This window comes from Aythya marila (assembly GCF_965140915.1).
Source record: "Aythya marila genome assembly, chromosome: 7".
NCBI lineage: Eukaryota > Metazoa > Chordata > Aves > Anseriformes > Anatidae > Aythya > Aythya marila.
The window spans coordinates 16,952,892-16,979,898 of record NC_139048.1 but is presented as its reverse complement, the minus strand read 5'-3'; the positions used below and the strand labels follow the sequence as shown (position 1 = coordinate 16,979,898).

Genomic DNA, 27,007 nt, shown 5'->3' with positions numbered 1-27,007 from the left:
AAACAACACCTGTAGCCTCTGGGAGGAAGCTCCTGACCATTTATTTCACTCTCCACCAAGGTACTCCTTTATTAAGAAGTCACGTTCAACTTCCATTGTTACTGTATTAGAGACTGTTATTTAATGTGCTCTCAGGTAGGTGAAAGTCTTTCCTGATCAGGTCGTGTAATCAAGTGTGTTGTTAGCTTCCCTCCCCTGGGGGAGTTATGTTGATCTAAACAGTCCTGAAGGCCAGTGGTGTAGGAATAGACAAAACTAAGTGACTGTCTGGAGCAGAATTAAGGGAGTAAAGAGGCCAGAGATGCAGAGAGTAACAAAACCTCTGTATAGCCCTTCTGGATCTGCTGGAGCAGCAGAAAACCAGGCTTACTGCTACCTTAGTCACCGAGGTCTGGTTTGATACACTGAGGGAGGGTGCTTCAGGAGAGGGTTGATGGTACTTGTCACATCCAGCTGGTGCTGCAGGAACAGCACACCAAGCTACTGATGGTAGCTCTGCTCCTTTCTGCAGCAGGACCAGGTCTCAGCCCCAGCAAAGCTCAGTCCTCTCTGTGCTGCTGCAGTTGCCCAATGCAACCTTTTATGTAGGATCTTGCCTGTCCTGCTGCTGTGTGTTAATGAGGCTTTTTATATGCTGGATGCCAGAACCCTTTAAAAAGTAAACAGGCCATCAGCTACTAAAGGTATCTGGGTGATTTTGTAGCTGTGAAATGAGAAGCAGTGCAGACTGCAGAGCCCAAAGTATCTCTAGCTTGTTATGACCTTTAGGAGTTTTGCAGGTTGCTTGCTCCTGTTCCTCATGTTCTGTAGGCAGCTGAGTGGTAGATTGGGGAGTATCGGTGTAAAACAGGCATCAGGCAAAACTGAAAGTCTCCTATGTGTTAATATCAGAAGTATAACAGATTAAAAATGTATTATTGTGTTTTGTAATACTTGTGATATATTCAATGTCACAGCTTTTGTGATAAATCATGAAATTGCTACCCATGTTAGATACTTGGTATATTTATTGGCTACAAGTAACAGTAGTGTGTTACTGCACTGCATAATCTGGTAATCAATGGGCACTGTCTCTAGGAGCTGAAGGGGAAGACTCAGGACTGAGGCTTAAACTGGCCGGTTGCAGCAGTAGGCACTGTGAGCTCACAGGACAGCCTTCAAATAACTCTGTCCTGTTTAAACTTAGTTGACTGATCTGGGGGCTCTTCAAAGGCTGGAAATCTTTCTCACCTTTGTCTTGAAAACGTATATTGTATGGAGCATTGAGACTTTATCATCAACACAGTAACCATACTAAAGCTGTTGACTTTTGCCCTAACTAAAAATGAGTTGCAACAAGATCAGTTTTGAGTAGTTTGCCTCATTAGGTTGTACTTGTGTGAGACATCTTGGTGAACTGATTTCAGAACTTGTTGTCAGGAAACAAAGGGAATGCCTCTTCCCTGCCTCTGGTACTTACTTGATCCTGTGAGCTGTTGTAGCTCACGGAGCTAGGGAGTGAAAAGCTTGGGTGGCTTTCTGTGGGATGAGTTGGACTGACTTGTAAAGTATGGAGAGTCTGGGGACGAAGACAGGAGAGAGAGTGTAGGACATCACTGGTGCAAGGAGGAGAGGTGGGCTTCCTCTCAGTGGAGCTGAAACAACTCTGCTGCCCTGTGGGTGGGGAAAGTGCAGTGGTTCCCCTCACTCTGTTGTTCGTGTTGCTGGTTGCCTGCCTGTGGCTTGTCAGGAGTTCTGGGCCACGCAGGAAGCAGCAGGCTGTAAGCAGTCGGGTGGTCACTTCCCCACTTATTGCAGCCCAGTGATCCAGGATTTGAGGTTAGGCTCCATGAGCAAGTGATATTTGATTGTTGTAAAAAATTGACTGTGGAGTCTGGTGTAGTGTCAAAAGAGCTGCTGAAGTGCCTGGTTAAATGGGAAGATGATACAGTGCCTTGGCGCAGAGCTCTGTTTTACTGTTTCACTTGGAAAAGTAAATGTGAGACTGTGTTGATTGTCTTCCTTTACCGTGTTTGTACTTGAGCATCCTGAAATTTAATCAGTTACCTTGCACGTGTCTGCTTGTGTACGTATGTTTCTCAGTACGTGAGCCTGCTGTCCCACAGCAGGCCTGTGCAACAGCTCTTTGGTAGAAGCACCATTTGGGCTGTTAAAGTGCTGTTTGCCAGTAAGTGTGCTGGACAGAGCGTTCTGTAATGCTGCTAAACACTCCCAGCTCTTAAAACTTCTGTGTACCTGTAGTAAAACACCTGTGTTTGTGTACCTGTAGTAAAACTATTCTGCCACCAGTATTTGTGAAGCCACTTTGGGACTGGTGCTATTTAGGGAGGAGCTTGAGCAGTATGGCTGATGTGGTTTAGTCTCTTCAGTTCAGTCCCACAACAATTCCCTCAATCTTTGTGTCCTCTCCACGAGGTCAGGAACCTCCTTCTCTACCCCTCAGCCCTTTGCAGCTGCTCTGTGGCCATTCATTGGGTTTCAGGTTTACCTAATCTTAGCTGAGGCTTTAGTTTACCAGTAATATCAATAGGAATGTTATCACTATGTTTAAAACAACAACAAAATCCAACCAAACAAAAACACCACACACAAACAAACTACAAGCTTGGTCTTGTTGGGAGATCCATATTTTCCTGTTCAGCGTTTCTGGTTTATTTTAATTTTTTGAGTGAGGAAGAGGGGAACCAAGAACTTGTTTGTATAGTACTGAAGACTGTTTGAGTGTTACAGATGCAAACACTGAAGTTCCTTTAGTAGTTCGGGAATTTTTTTTTTTTGTTGTCTTGGTGTGAAAAGAGGAGAGATTTATGCTGCTGAAAGTTGCTGAAACTAGCAACATCCTGAAATGAATCTATTTGGAGATAACAGAATGGGAAGAGAAGCTGGCTTCTTGCTTCTCCTTGTAGCAAAATGGTGGAGGATATGAACCATAAAATTGGTTGGGTCCCCTCTCCTCCAGTATAGGCAGAGATTACCAACTTGTGCTTGGAACAATTGTCTACATGTACTGGACTGGAATAGGCTCATGCTGTTTTAAGTTACATGTTCCATACTTTTAGTTTCAGTAAGTACTACGTTTATTGGAGAGTTGTTTTGTTCTAAATCTCCACATTAGGAATTCTAAGTCTTAAAACACTTGCATGTGAGCCGATCGCTGGATCTAACAGAGTACGGTTGAGATGGGAGAGTAAAGGATTAATTGAAAAGTGTATTTGTAAGGTAGGTGGTGTTTTGTTTTTTTTTTTTTTTTTTTTTTTTTTATGCCCGTGGTACTCTCCCAGACATAATAATGTGAGAAAACACTTCAGAGCATGTGAAAGTGAGCAGGTAGCAGCTGGATAGCATTGTATAATTTAAACCTATCATAGTGGGAAAGCAATGACAGCCTGGTGGGTGGGCTAGGACATATATTGGGGACCTTTTGGAGGCACTTTATCAATTCCTACAAATTGTGTACTGTATATAAACAGTGTAAAATGTAGAAATAGAATCCTACTCTTACAAAGCCTGCAGACCAACAAGTAGCTAACCAAGAAGGTTTTATTTCATTTTAATGATTTATGCTTAGTTGAGTTCCATTTGTTTCTGTATGTGAATTATTGAAAAGTCTTGTTTCTAGCATAGAAGAGCTAGTAGTTTATAGCCAGGTAATGTTTTTATGCTGCTATGTCCAAATTTTTGCAAATAAAACCTTAATAGACTGGATGAGGTTGAGTATGAAGACAAACCTGTTCTGTTCTTAACCAGCTCTTGTGTTTTATGCATGATAAAAAACATGCCAATGTGAACATAGGAGTTCATGTTGTTCTCAATTATAGCCATGAAAGAACAGGGAGTTGTAGGCTTGCAGGGGTCTTCAGAACTCGTGCAGACCATTCTGAAAGTACAGTTCTAAGTCAAAGCTTTAATGCTATATGGGTAAAAATGAGTCTGTAACAATTCCTGGAATCTCTCTTCTAACTCCTCACTGATGCAGCTATCTGGATAAGCATTACTGTGTACATAAGTGGTTTCCTAGTCAGTTTATTTCAGCTAATTCAGATTTCAAACCTATTTTGTATACCTACAAAGCTTATTTAAAATTTTCCATAGGAATGGAGGAAAAATAGACAGTATACACAAGCAGAACTCTTCTCTGTGGAGATGCAAAATCAGTTTTATACTACATAAGCAGTTTTTTGAGTTTGACTTGTTACTTCATATTTCTTTTACTCATCTGGGGGTTTTATTGGAGTTGCTGGATTTGTTTACGTATTGCAGAGTAAAGCAGCTTTCCAGGGTTTTTAACTGTGGTTTTTTTTTTTTTTTTTAATTATAGTTTTTTTTTAAAGGCAAACTAAAAGCAAAACAACAAAGCAAAACCCTGAACTGTTTGTAGTCAAACAGGGTGCTGCTTGTTTGCAGCATTAATTTCATGCTGGTTTTCCTCTATTAAGCCTTTATGATTCTGAGAGGAAAAGTTACATTGGCAGGAGTGGGGAAGCTCTTGATGACTTGATGTGATGCTGATTCTTTCCTGTTGGTGTCTGTCTTTGGATTTAATATGACACAGCTTTTGTATTCAGTGTTCACCATTAGGTATTGGGGCACTCAGTAAAAAGGAAAATATGATCAGCCCTCACTTCCTTTGGTTCTTGTGGCTTTCAGATCTTGTTTTCTCAGTGTTTCCCTAGTTGGAGTACTGGTGATTTCATTCCCTAGTATGTTATAAGTAGACGAACGATGCTGCAACCTTTCCTTCAGTGGGGAGGAGGCGAAGCCCTGTTGGGGGGTACCTGTGTACTTTGGCTGCTCTGCATTCTTAATGTGGTTGAAATTGTATCACTAAACTGCCTGACTTAACAGTTTGGGTGTTATTCTGTGCAATCATGCTAGAAGTACTTGAACAATGCAGACCAGGGCTGCGTTTCCATTTCCTACCTTGCATTTCACTGTTTTCTTTGTGGTTTGAACACAGTTACCACCTCCTGCTTGTCTAACTGGTCAGAATACCTGAGCTGCAGAGCAGCTTCCTTGCTTCTGTGGCATTCGAGGACTAACCCTGCTGTGGTCGGCACTTTCCAATGCCGCTAAGTGTGTGGGCGTAAAGGCTGCGGGTTGTGGTTTTGTGGTGGGAGTGAAGGGGGGAGTTGGAACCTGCATCTTGTTAGGTGCAAGCTAGAGGACTAAAGGCTTGTGAATGCTTTCTTAGGGTTACTGTTAGGAATGCTGGACTCAAATGGGAGTTGAGAAAATGAAGTTAATTGCTTCCAATAGTATAGTACTATCGCTCATCAACACCAGAGCTGTTATCTGTGATGGTGCTTCTGACAGGCTTCTTTCAGACTCCAAGTTTAAAATTGGAAACACCAGGATGTGTGTTCGGAGTGGGCAGGAAAGCAAGTTCAGGCTTTGATGGGATGCACAAAACTGTGAAATACTCATAGCCTGTTATTACTGGCATACAGAGTTGTAGAGAGGAAAGATAAGCATGTGTAATTTTGAAAGAACTGTAGCAAAATGATGTTCAGTCTGTGTTTAGACTTCACCAACTTATCTTAGCAAGAAAAATGACTTGAAAGAGAAAAGCAGTGTGGAAGCAAGCAATTACATTACTAGAACATGATGTGAATGCCACCTGTGGGAGCATCTCTGCATTAGCATCCCGTTGGTCTGGGAGCTCTGGCACAAAGTGTGGTGGGTGCAGGCAGGAGCACTTCCAGCAGCGTTCTTCAGGAAGGAAGAACTGCCACTTGCTGCTGTCACTTTGGGTGTTTTAGCTGTGTAATTGTGAGAGCCCATGGGTTTTGTCTAGTGTAACCCAAACAATGCTAAGCTTAGTTTTCTTGATAGGTGATAGTAATGATGTTTTATTCTGTGGCTTTTCATGTTTCTGTTACTTTCCATGCTCTTCAGTACACCTACTGCAATGTCTTTCAGAGGATTGCTTGAGAGTGTTTCTGTGCACTACACTGTGGTTACATAAAACTAGAAGGGAGAAAAGCTTGTGACTTTCACTGGGTTTTTGTAAACTAGAGCATAATTTAGTGAGCTAATCTAATGCCTCTGTCCCTTTCCAGCAAAGCATCGCTCAGTTCTAAAGTGTAGATTTATTTTCAAAGGAGTTTTGAAGTTTTCAAATGGATTTTGAGATTCATTACGAATTGCTAATTTCTGGTTGACTTTTTCTGTGGGATCAGTGAAGCTCATGAATATTCTAGGCAGCAACAAATATATCAAATCTAGTACACTTCCTGCAATTCAGTGAATGCAATTTGTAAGCGTTCACAGATGCTGTTCATTAAACAGGGCTTTTGTAAGGCTTTACTGTTGTCAACAGCACATCAGATGTGATACTGTTAGCTGCCAAAACAATGTATTAAAAGTGTCCTTCCATCCTAAGTTAAGCAAAGCTTATTAGTAAACCTCTCATTAATTACTCTAGGATTAGAATTCCTATGGGAGGCTTATGATACAAATGATACAAAGCTTGATCAGCTTTTTTGCCTTCAGAAGAAGCAGACTTTAATGGAAGTCTGTCTCTAAATACTATTGTCTTTTCACTTGTGCATTCATAAGAAGCTAAACAAGCCTTTGCTTAATTCAGTACACCAATGAATGTGTGTATTTTAAAAAAAAAAAAAAAAAAAAAAAAGCCCAAGATTTATTGTGGTGCAGACTATTCTGTAAGGCTCGTCTTAATGTTATGGTTGTCTTTTCTTAAAATAAGTCTCAAGAGCCACAAGCATGCCTTAACCTTTTGTACAGAAATATTAGTGACAACCTTATGTATGTTTCCACTTTTTTTTCATTTTAAATCTACCAGCTTCCTGGCTAATCATAAAACAGCTTTGATATGGTGACAAATTGCCATCAGTGTTAAGGCTTACTTCTTCCAGCTTCTACAAGTGCTAGGGGCAGTGGGGCTGAGCTGTTGGGTAACCCTGGCAGTACCCCATACTCTGTGCAGGGACTGAACAGTATTGTTGTTGCAGAAGCTGGGATGTATGAGCTATTTTGTATTTCAGAAATAGTACTCCAGGCTGTGTCTTCCTGCTCTTGCATTTCGGACAAGAATCTTCTCCCGTTAAGTCCAAATTCAGCCCCTGTAGTAATATGAATTTCAGGATCAGGCTGTAGCATACTATTTAGTGTCTTGTTGGCCTACAGAATACTATGTCTGGCTTGTTTTCCTGGTGATCCTTTGAGCACTCAACCAGCTTTTCAGTAGCCCTGTGGAGCAGGATGTCCTCTAGAGCTTCTGTAGTGCTTTGCAGTGATAACATGGGGCGTGTTTGTGTTCAGACTGATCCTGTTTATTGTTTAGTTAGAAGTCAACTCTTGTCCTGCTGTGAGTTAACTTCTTAAATGAAGTTGAAGTTAACTTGAGTGTATTTAAGAGCCTCTTGGCTGAGTTTTTTTAATAATACATTAACTTTATATGCTTCTGAACAAATGAACGAAATATTGAGTGCTTAGCAAACTCAGTTAAAACCACTGTTAGAGGCCTGAAACAGCAGGCAAGTATTTTAGAAAGCAGTGGGTAGAAGAAAACAAAAGAGGAAGAGACATGCAGTGTAAGTTAGATAAAGCATATCAGGAAGAATCTTGAAGTAGGACCTCAAACAGAGGAAGGAAAAATTAAGGTTGCTCATGAACTTTTGACTGAAGGCTTTCTGTGAAGCAATGCAGCAATCTACCTGAGTGTAATTGCTTTAGGGACTGACAAAGGATATCTGTGAAACTGAAGCTTTGTGCTTGTTCCGTGTTTTTCTAGATCTTCAACTTCTGAAAACGTTTAACAAAGTTTGCGGAAAATGTTAGTAGAAATAGTAGTTCCCCGTTTCTTTTTTTAATTCTGTATGTTGCACAGAGACTTCCAGCTGTTTTCTGTTCAACCTCCAAATAGCTTGGTAAACTCCAAACAAAAGTCAGAGCTGCTGAATGCTCCTAACTTACACTTGAGAAAGTGTCCGGTATTACTGTTGCCCAGAGTACCTTGGAATTCCAAGGTAAAACAATGTTAAGTACAAATATATTAGCATCAAAGCACCTGTAATGAAAGCTGCTTCACTTCAAATTAATCACTTTAAAGAGAAAACAAAGGTAGCATGTTGTATTTGCTGAGCAGCATATCTCTGCAATGGTGAAATCAGTTTAAGCTGTGAGTGGGTACAAATATAACTTATAATGTACTTACAATAAACAAAAAGAAAACCCTCCTCTTTTTCAGAAACTTTTTCACTAAAAGGACAAAGGAACTCAAACCTGCTGTCCAAAGTGCTCCTGGTTGGAAGTTGTTTGGAAAAGTCCCTCCCAGAGAAAACCTTCCGAAAGATTCCAAAATAATTCAGCAGGTGAGTAAACGTCACATAAGTCTAGATGTAAAACTTGTAGGAATTAACACAAGTACTGCAGTTATCTCCACATCACTACTCTATGGCCAGAGAGTCCTCTTGGAAGAAGACTCTTACAAGGCAGTCTCTAAAGGATCGAGCTACTGAGAAAAGAGTTTTAATTTTATGACTATGTATTATGTTCCTCCATACATCTCAGTACTAATAAAATGTTGATATGTGTTCAAAAACTGTTCAAGCTGTTTGGATCAAAACAGTAGCACTTCCATTAATTTTCTGTGAAATACTGCCTCATTTAACATGTTAAATATTTTCTATGGTAGAGTGATTGTGAAATATTCTAGTCTTCCTTTGAGGTTTAGTTCTGAGTTGCTTGTGCCTGGTTGGTGCACTAAAACCATAGTTATGCTTGTAAAATCATTTTTCTTCAGGCTAGGTATTAATTTAGTAAAATGTATATTCTTAAAGCATTCTTGACTGTTGCAGTGTTACAAAATTGATTTTTTTATCTAATTCATCTTGCTGTATTCCTTGTTGCTGGCCTGTAAGACTTGCTACGTTTGTAACTGGTGACAAATTGCACGAAACTCTGAAACATGTAACCTTTTGCTTAAGTTTTTAAGCTTACTTGGATATTTTTGTTTAAGAATAGCTGTAGCAGTGTTAGTTGAACTTACTTGGGATTTAATCAGGTGCTACAGAAAAGTGATTCAATTTTCTGCCCCCCCTAATACCAAGCTGTACCACTGCATCACTTCTAAATATTCATTCCTGTGGACTATGTCTTTGATTTGCTGAAATTATTATATAAAAAAGACCTCAATCTTCAACAGTCTTTAACGATGAGTAATTGGTAATATTTCTAATATTAACATACAATACTAAAGTTGAAAGATTTGTTGGCCTAAGAAATATGAGTGTCCCTTGTGCTGGTGAAAACAGTAACTTGGATTTCTTGAGCTGCTTTTGCTTATCTCTTCTCTTAAATTCCATGTGAGCTGATGTGTTTGGCAGGTGCAAATGGCTGTGAATGAAGCAGTGTTCAGTCATCTTCTAGAAAGAGTTTCATGGTGAAGAGGGCCTTTTGGGAGCAAATAAAGTGAAAAATGAGAGGTTCTTTTTGAAGGATGTAAATGTAATGGGAGTTGTCACACAATGAAATGTAGGAAAATAAGGAAATGATGAGATTGCAGCAAGTGCTGTTTACTCTGAATTAAACTGGATGCTTTTTCAACACTTTCAAATGCTACTTATTGAGATGTTTTTCTATTTTGGGTGGGAAACAGAGGGCAGGTGCTCATAGTTCACTTGCCGATGAATGCTGTTGGTTTTGTGCTATGAAAATACTGTGCAAAAAATCCAGATGTCTCGTCTGTCCTAATGGAGAATATGCACAATGCTTACCAGTCATCTGCTTACCATTTTCTAGTAATGAAGATGTTTGTTTGACAGACAAGTCATAATCAGCAGAAATATTTATTTTCTTATCCTTCTATTTCTTAGTTACTGGTTTCCTTTTAAACTGTAGTATTTCCATTTTTTTTTAACTTCTCTGAAGTGGCAGAAAATCTTAAAACAGTGTATTGTCTTTAAATGTGATTGAGTTGGTCCTAGAGATTAGTCATGTGGTTTGAGTTATGGTTGCCAGATTAGGATCAGTGTTGGATTTGTATAATCTTGAGTGGTGTGTCAGTAATGTCTAATATTTTTAGTTTCTAATTTCAACAAACCATGCATGGTCTTTACATAAAGCATCAAGGTCTAAAATTCCCCCTTATGAAAGGGGGGTGCAAATTGGTGTATATTCTGCACAGAGTTAAGTCTACAATACCTGAGAACTTGGTTCTTAAATTGAGAGGTGTTTCAATGTCTTCATATTTCACTTGTATCAAATGTCTTACATGTGTGTTTAAAATCAACGATGTAGCTTCTTATGCATCCATCTGAAGAAAAAGCATTTTTTCTCAAAACCATTCAGATTTGCTGATCTGGCAGTGGGCTAGAATGAATATAAGCATGTTTCATTATTGAAGATCAGTGGAAAATAAAATCTGCACTTTTGAATGGCTGACTGAGGTCCCTAGGTTAAATTCCTCACTATTAAGGAGATGCGACTGAAAGGAACATAGGTGAGGCACCCCCCACTCCCCCTTCAGTGCCTCTGCAGGCTTCTATGTTAACTTCCTAAATTGAAGTCAGGGGTTTGAGTGTGAGCTGAACTAACATAACAGATTTATTTTTCAAGTTCTTTTTAGCCATCTGTAGTCAGAACAATGGCTGCAGACTGTTTACCAGCCTGTGTAAAATACATTTGTAATGTAAGGCCATTCAAGTAGAATGGGTTTAAGCTGTAGGTAAGCTGCCTGAGAGGGAATTTATGATCGCTTATTTATGGCAAAAATTCTTGCAGTTCCTGCACAGCTATGGCATTCTCTGTGGTTGAACACAAAGCTTATTGACTTTATTGATGCTAGTGGCCAGCTTTGAGGGGGGTGTGACTAAACCTTTGGTTAAGGAGAATGAGTAATGAGTCAGTATCCCTCAGATACATGGTGAGGTCCTAAGAAGCCCTTTTGTAGGAAAATTAAATCATGATAGGAAAATCTTAATTCATAAAAGGAGAGCCTTCTGGTTAAGGGCAATGCTTATGTCACAGCTTTCTGGTAATATTGTAGTTCAAAGGATCTTCCTATTTATAAAACAAGAAACAAAAATGCATCCTTGTCTATGGTCCAAAAGGTGGTAGAGTGCACATGCTATTCTAAGTCAAAGTTAACCTAAAATTCTTGTGTTTTGTGTGCATTGTTTGTTGTTTTGTGTGTGTTTTTTTTTAAGAATGTGTATGCTGTCAGTGCTTTTACATGCATGCTGCTTAGGCTTGTAAAAACACCTGGGAAGGGGAGAAGTAGTTTTCCATGTCCCAGATGCCCATCCATGCCTCTGAGTGAAGAGATAGAGAAGACAGGTAAAATAAACACTTTGTTTTGGGTCAGTTTGATCTGAATATTTTAGTTTGGCTCACCCTACTTGAAATCTCTTTTGAATAAACTCAGCATTTGTTTCCGTTATTCTCCTTAATGGGTTAAGGTCTTTGGTCTACCTCCTCCAGCTCATCTAGCATCACTTCTTCAGTGAGTGGTGTGACAGTGCTTTGTCACAGGGAGGTGGTCTGCTCTGGGAATATACTATGAGCCCCTTGAGCTACTGCCTATGGTACTGCAAAAATGCTATGTGATAGTAATTGTTTTGCATACAGGAAAGTTGAAAATTTCAATAAGAAACTGATTAAGACTACACTTCTGATTTAAAAAAACAAACTTGATATTGTATTTATTTGCATAAAGTTTAATGCATCAGAATTCTTCCAGCCTTTGAAAATGTTAAACTTAAATATTTAAGTTTGAATATTTTGCTCAATGCTGCTGCTTAATAAGTGATGAGCCTTTTTAATGTTAGTCATAAATTTCCATCTTTCCATGCTGGCTGGTAGGAGCCTCCTTTGTTATCTGTTTTGGTGAGGATGATAAAGGAAATTGATAGTAACATTTAAATGAGTATTTATGGCTCACGGTCACTGTCTGTCAACTAGATATTGCTATACCTGCCTCTGCAAAGAATTTGGGTAGTGATTGCAGTATCTTGAATAACTTCCCAGAAAATCTGGAAACTTAATTTGGGATACCGTTTCAGGCATTTCTCAGACAATGATGCTAGCCAGTTCTGCCTTCAGAGACTGCCTAATGAATATGACTGTAAATTTCTCTGCAAGTTTCATAGCATAGGTAGAAGATGATAAATACCCTGCCTGCAGCAAGCTGCAGGGCTTGCCTGTTTCGGGAGATGGCAGAGTCCCCCGCAGCTGTGCTGCCATCAGCATGCTTTGGGTGAGATGCTCTAGCTCAAACTGGGTCAGAGGTTGAAAGTTCTTGGCAGCTGCGTCTCCCAGCTTGCAGCTGCTGGCACGCCCGGCTCTCCTTGGATTTAGAGCTGCCCAGGCAGGATGTGATTGAGGCCAACTCTTTTTTTTTTTTTTTTTTTTTTTTTTTTGCTGGACATCTACCTCCTCTGGGCTTCCTTCCTTCACTGTTTTTTGAAAAGGGAAAATAGCAGCTCCTTAGGATTGCAAATGTCAAATGCATGTGATGCTTTTAGGAAGTGTGCCTTTTTTCATGAACTGCAGCTAATAAAACTGGCCATTATGAGAAGTATGTGGTCATTAATGATCAGCTGGGTAAATTCTTTTCAGTCTGTACAGAAATCTGCTTTAAATTAGAATGCTGAAATACTTTAATACAGCAGTGTTTAAAGCAGAGAAAGATTTGTGGGGTGATGAGTACTGACTGAATTGCAAGTTCTGCTTAAAAAGCAAACTTAATTTTCTGTCCTTATGGTTAAAGAAAATATGTTTGTATTCATGATCAAAATGATTCTGAATATAAAGTCATGTAGCTAAGTTCCTGTTTTTATTAAAGCACTCCCAGACATTTTTATTAATTCACATAAACTGGTGTGATTTTGTTTCTGATATGTCCAAATTAAAGTCAAAACATGTTAATGTTTGTCTTTCAAGACAAACAGAAGTGAAATAAGTCACTTTATCAACAGTTTTAACAAAGTACTGCCAGTGACAGCCCAGCCTTGAATGAATGGGGGGGGGAGAGAGGAGGATGTTCTATTCAAATCTGACACAACAGAGAAGCATGCAGTGACTTGGAACTAATTGCTTTTTCAGAAGTGAAGTAAAATCATATTTTCCAAAAGCTTTTCTACCTATATACAAGATGGAAGGTATTAATTTTAGACAGTTAAATACTAACTCCGATTTAGATGACTGGGTCACTCATAACTTAATGTTTGAAAATACTACTTTGGGGTTGCTCAGATATCTTTTAAAAAAAAAAAAAAGTACTTGAGAGCTAATAAACTGTCTTCACTTGCATATTTTTCCAATGTCGTTATCTCCTGTCTGAAATCTAATGGTGAAATTGCACTCCCTCAATCAGCAAAACTCCCTTGGTCTCACAGGGACAAGAACTGTCTGAGGTTCCCCTCGGAGGAGCACAGGCATTTTGAAGCAGTCTTCATCCAGCCCAGGCTTTCTGACTTGCAGTACTGCAACTCATCACTCCAGCCTTTGTGGTTTCAATTTAAACTGCATGAAGCTCTTAATGCTTAAAAAGTGTATGTTTGTCAACAAATCTAAGGAGTGAGTATCTGAAAGAAGTAGGTAAATACAGTGCTAGAAGTCTTTCCATGAGAGTTTCTAAGCAGATTCTTATCTAGGTAGAGGTCTTGCTGGCTCATTTTGCACATACTGCTGGAAATAAAGAGGGAAGAACTCTCCCTGCTTAGCAGATACGTGTAGAAATACGTTAGCAACGAAGTGCCTCAAAGACAGGACAGACAATAAAAGTGGTGTAAGTCTTGCTAGAAACATGTAACACTTGAATAACAATTTGTCTGCTAGTAGTAGTTAGAAGGCTGTGATGTCCTCTGTAGGCACAGGACTGGTCAGCTTCTCAAGAAACATCTGTCGTCTTTCCAGAGCTGTATGTGTAGTCAGTGAAATGCTGTGCCACAGGTAAAACACTTGTGTTTAAAAGTTTCAAAGACCTTCCCTAGTATTTTAGGCTTGGGCAATGATTATCTTGTGAATAAAATGGTAAGGAAGCTGGTGGGACCTCGGTGAGACAAGTGCCTTTTTGCATAAAGGACGTCCAGTTCCTGCTAAAAGACTTACCCAGCTTTTTAGATTGGGAAAGCTTGTCAGGGAGAACTTTTAGTTCTGCTTTTTGACAGGATGTCTCACCCTCTATTGGGCCCTCCAATTTCTTTAGCAAAGGGTGACACAGATTTGAGGGGAAAAAAAAATTCTCCTAAGAATTGAGATTTTGCAAGGTAAGCAGACATGCTGGTGAGCTGCAGGTGCACTGATAGTAAAGTCATCATTCAGTCAGGCTATACCATATTCCGAAAGAATAGAAATTAGCAAAAAAGGTCCTTTCAAGTGGTGAAGGTGTTGTCTTTCATGTACACTTTTGTTTGTTTCTTTTATACAAGTTTTATTCTTCTGAAGCTGGTATGGCTTTTCAGTACTGAAAAGGAGACAATGTGGCAAGGGAGAGGAAATCATTTGAAATTTGTGGGGGTTTTGTGTGTTTTCTTTTTGTCTGGGGTATGTAGGGTATAAGAACAGGACAGATGTTCAGAAATAACACTGAAATCATAGTAAAGAACTTATTTCTTTCTGGTACTGTAATATAATGCTTACAAGGAACAGCTGTCTCTTTTTTTTAGGCACTCTTTTTAAGCTTTGATTTTTCTATTAGAAAATTGAGTTTAGCCTAGAATGAATACCTGTAGCTGGGCATGCTTTTGCCAGATCACCTGAATCAAATATCCTGTGGTTTCAAAATTGTCATTTAGAGTCTTATATCTGCCCTGTGTAATCCAGGTGACTGTTTTAGAGCCTTGCCCCTGTATTCTGGTTCTCATCAGCTCATCTGTGAGGCTGTAGCTCACTTCTGAGCTTTCAGTTTAGAAATACTAGCCATGATATGGCAGGGGGAGGGGGAGGGTATAAAAGCCCAATGTACACCATGGTGCAGTTTAGTGAAATCTGCTCTGTCATGCTAAACAGAAAAAAACAACTGATTAATGTAGAAATCCTATAAAGCTAATGAGTTTATAGCTGAGGATCCATTTGGGCATGAAATGCAGTCTAAGAAGTTAAAGGAAAGCAAAGTCTTCATGATTCATTTTTGGAGTGTCAGCCTAGATGGTGTTTTGTGCTTTTCTTTCTCACAATGCCCCTGCCAAGGGTAGCATTTAAACAACTGTAATGTTTATGGGTGGTGAGGTCTAGGGAGGAACAGTACATCAAACAATGTGTTTTGTCATTCACTTGAGAAAAGTACTATGGAAAAAGATCTCCCCTTGGGAAAGGGTGCTGATTGTAGAAATTAAAGAACTTCACTTAGGAAAATACTCCAGTGGGAGTCTATACACGTCTTGGTCAAATGTAAAGTCTTTGTATGCATTTTTGTGTACTTTGAGCCCTGTGGAAAGAGGAGGAACAGCTGCATCTGATTCTTCACATATAGATGTTTATACTCAGTTTGAATTTAAACTTTGGCTTGCATGTTGCTATATTATAATGGTCTTTTCCTTCATTTATTCACTAAGGATTTGCTTCTGTTTTTCTCATTAGGATGACAGTTCTGGCAGTCTTGCGTCAATATCTGCTCTCAGTCTATTAAACACAGGGGTATGGAATTTAATGTTTTTTTCTAGTTGTATTCAATGCCATGCATGGGACAATGTAGTACTCATTAAAAATAGAACAAACATCACATTTTCACAGTAGCATGAATATTTTATGGCACTAACCATCAACTCATTAGATACCATTAGTAAAAAAGTTTCACACGTGAATCTCACTAACAACTTAGTGATACAGTATTATTGTTTATTAACATAGTGCATGTTCTTGAATAGCAGGAGGTAAAGTAAATTACTGTCAACTTCTAGCATTACTTATGTTTGCTGTGCCTGCTTGTTTAATGGTAAAAGTTGTTAAAATGGCTTAATTTGTAATATTTTTATAACACCTTATGTTAGCTTGGAAAATGATATCCTAGAGTCGTATTTTTTTTTCTATCTCTAAGTCACACAAGCTATTAACAGTGGCAGTTCAGAATCCCAGATGCTTTTAATTATTCTTTCCAATATGAAACTGGAAATGTAGGAAAGTTGCACTGGAAGTGAAGCCATTGAAACTCCTGTGTTATATCCTGTTATGTCTTCCTTTTGCTGTGACTGGTATGCTTCTGAAATTGGTCCAGTGCATATGTCTGTTGCATCGAAAAATCCGAAGTAATCCTATACCCTATGTTAACTGGAATAGTAGAAGTTCACTTTTTTCATTGTGTGGATCTGTTACTCTGGCTTTGTGAAATAGAGCAGTAATGTGACTGCGAGTGGATATGTGATGCCTGTGGTTCATGTTACATGGTCCAGGCACTCTCATCACTTCCTCACTGAGCCCAAAAGCCCATGGCTTCATGTTTTTTTTGTAAGCAGCAAGCGATGAAACTTGATGCAAACTGTCAAAAATTCAACTGAGGAAAAAAAAAGTTAAAGATTGGAGATGGGTGACATTACTTTGGAAGGCTGACCCAGAAATGCATTTGTGTATATCTGGTTGTTCTCTTCTACTGTGTGAAGATGAACATTTTTCCCGTGTTTCAGTATAGGCTCTTCCTATATAATCTGCAAGTTAGGAACAAATGCACTGTCTGTCCTGATGGCATTTGGCTTTCTAAGTTCTGAAAAGAAAAAGTCTAGTTAATGATTCTCAGAATCTTTCAGTGATGTAAGCACCACAGAATCTTTTTTGCTGTAAGCACCGTTTTGGTTTTCAGCACCTTGTAGTCAGTTCTAGTGCACTAATTTTAGTACTTAAATTGGGGAGGGTGGGGGTATTGGGATGTCCTTATTCATTGAACAGAAGTACTCCTTATGTAAATTTGCTATGTTTTACTAAGATGATGCAGAGTCCCCTCCTAAAAAACTATATAAAAGAAAAGATGAAATTTGAGATCTTTATCTTAAGCACAAAGGCAGCTTTATAACCAAAAATCTCTTCCTGCCCCATTTACCTGTTACCTGTCTGTAGGTTAATAGGCTTATCTGCTATCTATATTTCTGTGGGAATAAATACTGGAAATACCAGTCTGTTCATATATCCAAGTGGTCTTTCTTCTGTTGTCATGGCTTTTTTTCTTGAGGAAAAAATATACTTCTAGCCTGTTTGCAGGTTTATGATTCTTAGTAGATGAGAGGATGCAGTTCCAGCATTAATAAGGAGCTAACAGTGCTTACTTTCCTGTTAAAGCAGAGATTTTTGTTTGATCTATTTTGAGATCGTGAAATGTTCAGTAACTTCTAATAAATATCAGATATACTGCAATAAAGAATTTTTAGGAATAAAATTTCCTAAAACGTTGTTATGCTTCCAGACTGACACTTCCAAAGTGACTTATGTAAAAAGGTCTTGCAAATCTTGAATATTAGCTGTCAACAGTTCTGCCCTCTGGGATGTGTCCTGCATCTTAAGCCCCTGTCTTGTCAAATGCTATAAATTGAATTTTTACCTTTTTATGAAAGAGTATTTGCTCACATGTTATGAAGTGAAAATCTGAATCAGCTCAAGCTGACAGTGCCATGAATTTTAGATCCTGAATCAAGTGGCTATTGGAATCTTTACGTCTAGTAACACACAATGTGAGAGGCATATTCCAGAAAAAAATAGGTATATTAGTTGCACAAATTAATGAGTTCCACGCAGATTTGATGGTTGTTGGATCCAATCCTCAAGTAAGTTTCATAGAGCATAGGTTTCCTGAGCAAGAAATGTCTTCTGATACTTTTGGGGTATATTTCTTCTTGGGGAATGTGCAGCCATGACAGTTTGAGCTTGAAGATATTTCATTGTCAGCTTGGATGCTTTCTAGTAGTGATTATAATTTTCACAGTCTGTGCAAAAAAAACAACAAACAACCAAACAAAAACAACAACCTACTTTAAAGTGAAGTGTCCTTACTTCCAGAAGCACAGTCTGATAATGAGTTCTGCCTTTTGTGGATATCCCTATGATGATTTTTCTTTTTTTAACCTGTCTCTGTTTTGGGAACGGCTTATCAGTTCTTAGCATGTGTGACAGCCAGAGGCATTAGCACTATTCAAATGCATTGTCTGTAGTAAAGGTGAGAGTGGCTTCATTTTTAGGATCTGTTTTCCTGGTGCTTTTTATTTAACTTGTATACAAATTGGATATGTAGGAATTAAAAGCCCAAAACGCTGGTACCATCAGAGTTTCCTCATCTCTGACTGCTAAACTAACTTGATTTTGTTGCTCTTTTTACAAAGTACTGGAAAGTAACTCAAATTCAACCAAGAGTTTGAGAGACTGACCTGCTGCTGTCCTCCAGCAGTTTGGGCCTAGATCTTCAGTATGCAGACTGGGTGCTGAGCAGGAGTCTTGTCACTCCTGATCAAGAATATGTAAGGGTAACCTGAGGTATAAATCATGCCAAGAGCATGCACAGTGTCTTATGGTTTTAGGTGGGACAAAAACATTTTAGGCTCTTAAATATGTATATTCATTCATACAATATATTTTGTTTACTATTTTTTTCTTGAGCTTCTGTAAATTACAGTAGAGTTCTAACACTTATGCATGTCCAGTTTACGATGCTTGTTTGAATGTGCCTAATGATATTGGTTGCATACTGTTTTCAATTGAAAGTTATCTTAGGAATTGCTTTGTTAGAACAGGAATAGATATGTCTTAAGGAATTTATATATCCTATTGTTCTTGGCCAGACACCTAGAAATATTTAGAACAAAGTTGTATTAAAGAAGAGCTGTCTTACAACTTTAAAATAATCACTTACAATTTGTGTTTTAGTGTAAATGTATGTATAAATGATGATAGCACACAGTTATCATCAAGGTACACACTGGGGCTTTTCTTAGAAAAGTGACAGAACATCTCTAGTTGAAATAGATAGGCTTGTGCCTCTCTTCACAGGGCACTAAAAAAGTTATTTGACACACTGCTGTGGGGTGGGGTAAGAGACAGAGGTTAATAGCTGGAAGGCTAGCTAAAGACTTAGGGGGGAAAAAATTGAGAATGTTTCCAACTATTCTTTAGCTTTTGTTCTGCGGAGGTGTAATTGCCTTTCCTTATCCATTAAGCTATTGTTCTTCTGACTCCCACAGACTAGAAACTGAGAGGTGTCAGAAGCCCAGATAACTCCTGAGATCTGAACAGTATAGTGGCAGATAGTGCACTGTGAACATGCAACGGGGTGGGCCTGGCTAGCCCTTGGATGGGAAACCACTTGAGAATACTGGGTGCTGTATTCTCTGCCTAGCAAGAGCAGTCTTCAGACTCAGAAATAGAGGTTGGAGACTCAGTACCTGGCTGGACAAGACCCCACACAACCTTGCTTTGGGCAGGGAGGTTGGACTAGACAATACCCAGAGGTATCCAGCCTCACTGATTCATTGGTACAGTAACTTCCTCTTGAGGCAAGATTAACATGACTTTGAGATTTTTGGACCATTTCATGGATTATGCCTGATGTGGAAGAGCAAAAGTCCTATCAGAGATCATTAGAATGGGTGGGGTAAAGGAGGCTGTTGAGCAGAAAACTTTTAGTGACCTTAGTATTGGGCAAACAGTGTCTTGCCTAGGAATCTGAGGCTGTGTTGTCACTTTTGTAAGAAGTATTTTCTCATTTAAATTCATGGACTCCAACTGTGCACTGAATATTTAAGCTAAATAATAGCTTTAAAATTGTCAGCTATGTTTCTATAATGCTGTCAATGAACACTGAATGTGCAAAGTCCTCTGTCTGACCCTGGGAGAACTAATGCATGTGAGAAGCTCTGTTAGGTATAAGGTTCATTTGTGAACAGGTTTTAGAGAAGACTGTTTGATTGAGAAGATACATAACCTAACTAGTAACTGATAGGTTTTTATTTTTGGTGGCTTAACCAACCTAAGATATTTTGGTTAATCTAAGACTGAATTTACTTACACAATTACTAAAGCAACAGATGTACAAGAACAAACTGTATTGAGGGGAAGGAGAAAAAAAAAGCTTCTGCAAGCTCATTTGGCTGTGCTTAATCTTTGAAAATACATTACTAAAGTATCTTGAATGTGTTTTCTTGAAGGTGATTTTTGATCTCTTAATATTCTGATTGAATTCTAGCATGTCTAAGAATTGCAGACAAACTAGTATCTAGCCTCTGTGCCTACCTACCCTTTGATTGGGAATAAGTTGAAAGTCCTTTCACAGATAACTTATATTCGCTGAACTTTTAAGAATGTGTTCCTCAGTAACTTGGCAGTAAACTTTTATTTACAGAGCCTATAAAAGAGGCAACATGTAAGATTTAAGGCTTTCATCTGCCCCCGACAAGCCTTTTTCCCAAAGAGTGTATCGTATTTCTGTTTAGATGAGTTGCTCCGTGGAAAATAGAATGGGATTTTCTTCTTCAGAATCATCTGTGTATTAAAGGCTCTTAACTATTTCTAAGCAGATTGCATGTTTTAACTTCTGAGAGTGAAACTATGTGAAACAGACTGATGATAAATATTGTTGTATTGCCATTGAGTATGTAGTTCTGGATAACAAAGATTCAATTGTCTTGCTAAAAGCTGCAAAAATTTGAGGGGGTACCACATCCAAGGGGGCTAAAATTGAAAGAAATGGGAACACACTTTCTTGGTTAGTGTTTTTTTTTTAACTTCACAGATTACTTAAATGTGTTTGCCCAGTAATTTGTATGGAAAGATTATGCAGATTTCCTAACTATAACTGATCCTTGGATGCTCTGTAGTAATATTGAACAAGAATAGATCAAATGTTAAATTGATACAAGGAACTGTTTTCTCATTTCTTTTTTTGTTAGGCAGTTCTGGAAAACTGCATTGTCTTGCTTTAAAAAAAAAAAAAATCAACCTTGTAATGTTAGCTCCTTTTAAGTTATTTAATAATATTTACATATAACATTAAGTGTTATACAAGTAATATGCTTACAAATTAGAAGGGAGCCTGGAAGTCAAAATTTAGTTTTTATTAATAATGTTGTTTAGGAATATGAAGCACGGACAGGAAGAATGTGTAAGCCTCCACCCCCATCAGCAAGACGTAAAAACATTGAATTTGAACCACTTTCAACTACTGCATTGATTCTGGAGGATCGACCAGCGTAAGTATGATTCTGCTGTGGAAGTGATGATGACTGAATTTGTTAGATATGTTTCTGATAAGCTAACTCTTACAATTCTTATACAAAAGTATTTGTATTATTCCATCCCAGATAAACTAACAAGTACCTCCAGAAGAACCTGCAAATATACAATAGTCTATATGAGAAATTCTGTCTTACCATAATGGGACCACTGGTCAGTTATATGCTGTGTATCACAGCTGATTTTGACAGTGTTGTATGCACCCTTAATCAGGAAAATTACTGAAGACTTGTAGGGATTTCTTCCCTGTGTATACTCCCCCATTCTGGAAACTTATTTCCTAGACCAGTAGGAAAGTCTTAACAATTGCAGCTGTCACTTTTGTGAATTTGGAGGTAGCTTACCAGAGAAGTGTATTAACAAAACAAAGAAAAAATATTAGGTAAGTAACTGCAGGAGTGGAAAGAATTGTCTTTGAAACCCAAGAAATAAAAAATGAGCTTTCAGCATTTGACAGGAAGGTACCAGGCCAGCATAGTTAACTGATTTGTGGGTACCAAGACAGAGTTCACTGAAACAGTTCCTTGCCCATGTTCCTGTTATTTTTCCTTGGCTTCTTAAACCTACAGTTGAAGGCAACAAAACAGCACCTGTAGATGCAACAGAAACTTCATTAAGTACAAATAAGAATAGTAATGAAAAACTAGTAATAAATTGGTCAGTATGTTCAGCTACTATGCTGTCTTCAGCAATTTGAAGGAAAGAGGAGGACCTGCTGACTTGGAACAAAAGCTGTGAAGAAAGCAAATAGATCAAAGCTTTCAAATGGCACCCCGAGAAAACTTGTGGTGGCACTGTTAAGTGTTTGTTTTGATCAATTTCAATTAGGAAATGGAAAGTAGAATATATAGCACTGAAGTGTTTCTGTGGAGATTCTCTAAAGTGGTATATAACCTCACTCAGTGCTAAGACAGAAATATCTTGAACAAAGGTACAGATTACTGTAAGACTTTGTAAATGTTATTTACTTTAATGTATGGCGGCGAATAAGGCATACAGTAACTGGCTTTCTGATGTTTCTATACTTCCAAAATTTTACAAATGTACAGATGTTTTTAATAAAGACACTTCTACTTGTTTCAAATTTGGGTGCTATCCCAAGAATAAATTCTATTCTCAGTTCCATTGGAAGTTCTAAGAAAACAATCTGTTCTGCTTGCAGAGAAGTAGGTAAACTTTTGCATGTTAAAATAACAGAACCGTCTCTTGCTTATTTTGAACCAAAGCAGAACAGAGATTGGGTAAGAAATTGAGACCAAACAACAGATTCTGTTTTGTTTTGAAATGATCCTGCATGGTCAGGAGGAAGTGTGTATTTGCAAATTAGGGGGATCACTGTGCAGCCAAAAAAAAAAAAAAAATTGAAGCTGGCTAACAACAAGTTCTGTAGCAAGCATATTTAACTTTAGGTCTGACATGAATGGGATCTATCTTTTTCCTTCCTTTAGTAAACCTGTTGTCTGTTGTGAATTTTTATGGGCCTAACTGTAATGAATAAAAAGCTTCACATATTATTGAAAATACATAATCAGAGTTCTTGTGTGAATAAATGAAGAATTGACATGTAGGTATAATTAATGACTAAAATATGCATGTACAAAAATGTATCAGAATAATTTCATAAGAAATATCAGTATTTCCCTTTTATCACTTCATGCAAATTTCATTTGGACTTCATTTCAGATGTTCAACAAATAAAATAACTTCAGAGACTGATGTCAGATGAGTAAGAAAAACTTTTCTGCAGTGGTTTAATGTAAGTTGAAAGGAAAAAGATGGAAAACTGGAGATCTTGGCTATGTCACAGTGACTTAAGATAGCATGCTAGTTTCTTGTGTTCTGGTCATACCCTGGGGTATGCTATAGGAAATGAACAGAATCAGTAAATATCTGGTAGTTGTACATAAATAGCAGTCTTCCACTGCAGTTACTGAAACAATGATAGTGTGACAACCCCAGAGCTCACTTTACAGAGAAGCCAAACTTATTTTGAAATGGTTCAGAATGTCACCTGTGTGTATTGAATTCAGGAACAACTTGTTTTCAGAAATCTTCCTGCCAAATCAGTGGAGGAGGCTTTACGTCACCGACAAGAATATGATGAAATGGTGGCAGAGGCAAAGAAACGAGGTATGTTAACTGCAAGTAACTGCTATAACTGTATTTAACTGTACAGCAAAAATAAGTTTTGGCTTGCACGCTAGTAGGTAGAGAACAACCTAATTTAATATTTAGGGTATTTTCTGGTACCCATGTACATACAACTTAAAATCAAACAATTCTGTTTGTTTCCTGTTCTAGCACAGTGAATGTAACTGAGTTCAGAATGCAATTTAACTTTCAAGTAGAAACTTCTTTTTTTAAACTACTTATGTAATGTGATCAGCTAAAAACTTTCTCTATACTCATTATACTCAGGCTCCTTTTTCAAGCAATGTTGCTACAGTTTTCACTGAGAACCAAAGTATACTAAAGCTGACTGCTTAAAGATGATTTTTTTCCAGGAATTTGATATCAAGTACAGTGTGAACACAGATGAAAACCTTGTTTCACCAATCAGCTGTACTTATGTGAACCTTTCTACTCCCACTAGATCTACTTTTTAAATTAAATGTATCTATAGCATTTTGTGCTATGTCAATAAATGAATAATAGCTTGTTGAAAGGACTACTGTATTCTCACAACTAGTATTCAGGCAATAAGCTATTTTAAGAGTTCATGCTGCATGTTGTACTTGGGCTGTTGTAAGTCAGATATAAGCTTCTGAACTCATTGAGCCACAGTATAGATCTGTAGCAGGTTACTCTGAAAGATGTAAGGAGAAATCTAAGGCATATGGCAACATATGCACACTATAAGAGAAGAGTGAAATCTTGTAAGGTGTGATCTGTTGGCCATATACTCCAACTGCACTTTTTGAAAGGCCAACCATGTGTAATGTTTTAGTATGTGTGCCCTAGTATTCATTAAATTAATTATTGCTACACACGAAACTTAAACATACACCTTAAAGAAGCTGTTCAGCCCTATAAGTTTACTAGGGATGATGAGTTTACTTTTCTGATGTATCTAATGCATGTGGAAATAGAAAACAACTTGCAATTTCAGAATGTTTTCTCAGTGACAGCTAAGCTCTGTCCTTTCTAGATATTTTAATAAATAGGTACCTATAGACAATCTATTTCTAACAAAATACTTGCCTTACTCCTGTTTAATTGTTCTGAAGAGTGGTGTAAGTCTGCTCATCCTTACTGAGTGGGTCTACCCATTGGACATTACTTTCATATTTGGTAGTTGAAGCAAAACACAAGCTGGGCATGTTTAATACCACTTGCATAGCCCATAGCCACTGGGCATATCTCATAGCCACTTGCCGAGGCATCGGCTCTGGGGCAGATGCGTTCTGCAGCGGAGCGGGGGATTGGACAGGCAGGGCTAATTTTTTCCGGCACTGAGCCCACTCAAGGGAGCTGCCAGGAGCAGCCCTCCCCCTCCCAAGGGAGGTGAACAAGGTGAGAACGACATGTAGGCGAAGCCAGCAGCGCTCCCTCCCTGGCCGTTCATAAGCTGCCTCTAGGGAGTACAAGGGACCAGGAGGGCAGTTAGGGCAGGCAGGGTGAGCAGGAAGGGCAGAACATTCCCCCCAGCCCATACGAACACCTCCTCTAATGGTGGTCTACCGCTAGATCAGCTGCAGTGGTGTACACCAGGCACAGTGCGCTCTCCAGGAAGTCTGCACACACCCAGACTGCCCGCGCAAAACTGCGTCAGTTCAGGTCTCCGGGTGCAGGGAGTGCTTGAGCCTGTTGCTACCACCTGTGGGGGGGCAAAGAGACTGTGTGCGTGAGGTGTGAGCAGGTGGACGACCTGGTCCGCCTCATGGCAGAACTCAAGGAGGCGGTCGAGAGGCTGAGGGATATCAGGGAGTGTGAGCGGGAGATAGACTTGTGGAGCAACTCCCTGAGTGGCCTGAAGGACAGGTACCGGGGTGAGACACCCCAGATAGGGGTGGACCCCCTGCCCTGCTGCTTTCGGGCAGAGGGAGGGGACCTAGGAGTTGAGGAGGAATGGAAACAGGTCCCTGCTTGACATTGCAGGCGATGCCCTCCCCCGCGTACCGGCCCAACCTTCCCAGGTTCCCTTTACGCAACAGGTTTGAGGCCCTGGAGCTTGAGAGACTGGTAGCTGAGGAAGAGGTAGGAAGTCTACCCAGGAGGATGCCTAGGGTGAGGAAGTTGACTCCACGCCTCAGGACTGCCTCCACCAGGACAGAAAGAAGGGTGATTGTTGTGGGCGACTCCCTTCTCAGGGGAACAGAGGGACCTATTTGTCGGCCTTTTTGTCCATCCCTACGGTGGCAGGGAGGATGGCAGGGTGTCCCCCACGAGAACAACACAGCCCAGAGAAAGCAGTCTAGGAGGTTTCTGGAGAGCGTGGAAGATAGCTTCTTGACGCAGCTGGTTAGTGAGCCTACCAGGGCAGGTGCCCCGCTAGACCTTCTCTTCACAAACAGAGAAGGACTGGTGGGAGATATGGTGGTTGGAAACTGTCTTGGGCAGAGTGACCATGAAATTGTAGAGTTCTCCATTCTTGGAGAAGCCAGGAAGGGGACCAGTAAAACTGCTGTATTGGACTTCTGGTGGGCCGGCTTTGAACTGTTGAGGACACTGGTTAGCAGAGTCCCTTGGGAGGCAGTTCTGAAGGGCAGAGGAGTCCAGGAAGGCTGGGTGCTCTTCAAGAAGGAAATCTTAATGGCGCGGGAGTGGTCTGTCCCCACGTGCCCAAAGACGAGCCGGCGGGGAAGAAGACCGGCCTGGCTGAGCAGAGAATTGTGGCTTGAGCTTAGGAGGAAAAAGAGGGTTTACAATCTTTGGAAAAGAGGGCGGACTGCTTGGGAGGACTATAAGGATGTTGTGAGTCAGTGCAGGGACAAAACTAGAAAGGCCAAAGCTCATCTGGAGCTCAGTCTGGCTATTGCTGTCAAAGACAACAAAAATTTTTTTCACAAATACATCAGTGCAAAATGGAGGATTAAGGAGAATCTCCATTCTTTACTGGATGCGGGGGGGGGGGTGGTTTACAAAAGATGAGGAAAAGGTGGAGGTGCTTAATGGCTTCTTTGCCTCAGTCTTTAGCGGCAAAACCAGTTTCTCTTTGGAAACCCAGTACCCTGAACTGGTGGAAGGGGATGGGGAGCAGAATGTGGCCCTCACTATCCATGAGGAAATGGTTGGTGACTTGCTACAGCACTTGGATGTGCGCAAGTCGATGGGGCCAGATGGGATCCACCTGAGGATACTGCGAGATCTGGCGGAGGAGCTGGCCAAGCTGCTTACCATCATTTATCAGCAGTCCTGAATATTGGGGGAGGTCCCAGTTGACTGGCGGCTAGCAAATGTGACCTCCATCTACAAGAAGGGCCGGAGGGCACTCCTGGGAAACTGTAGGCCTGTCAGTTTGACCTCAGTGCCAGGGAAACTCATGGGGCAGATTATCTTGAGAGTCATCACTTGGCACTTGAAGGGCAAGCAGGCAATCAGGCCCAGTCAGCATGGGTTTATGAAAGGCGAGTCCTGCTTGACGAACCTGATCTCCTTCTATGACAAAGTGATGCGCTTGGTGGATGAGGGAAAGGCTGTGGATGTGGTCTACCTTGATTTCAGCAAGGCTTTTGACACTGTTTCCCACGGCTTTCTCCTCAAGAAAATGTCTGCTCGTGGCTTGGACTGGCATACACTTCGTTTGCTTAAAAACTGGCTGGATAGCTGGGCCCAAAGAGTTGTGGTGAATGGAGTCAAATGCAGTTGGAGGCCGGTCACTGGTGGCGTTCCCCAGGGC

General features: G+C 39.7%; 1 protein-coding gene across 3 annotated transcripts in view; it reads left to right on the top strand.

Annotated features, from left to right (window-relative positions):
- Nucleotides 1-27,007, top strand: part of TBC1D12 (TBC1 domain family member 12) — a 45,064-nt gene that overhangs the window by 6,554 nt on the left and 11,503 nt on the right. For 2 of the 3 annotated variants that reach the window (XR_014317891.1, XM_082764566.1), the window contains exons 2-5: nt 8,213-8,336; nt 15,547-15,603; nt 21,010-21,125; nt 23,216-23,298. Coding sequence is in view for 2 of the 3 variants with exons in the window: in XM_082764566.1 (XP_082620692.1) it covers nt 8,213-8,336; nt 15,547-15,603; nt 21,010-21,125; nt 23,216-23,298 (380 nt within the window). In the remaining variant the exon portion in view is untranslated. The remainder of the gene's footprint in view (nt 1-8,212; nt 8,337-15,546; nt 15,604-21,009; nt 21,126-23,215; nt 23,299-27,007) is intronic. The other variant, XM_082764567.1, reaches the window with a different exon arrangement.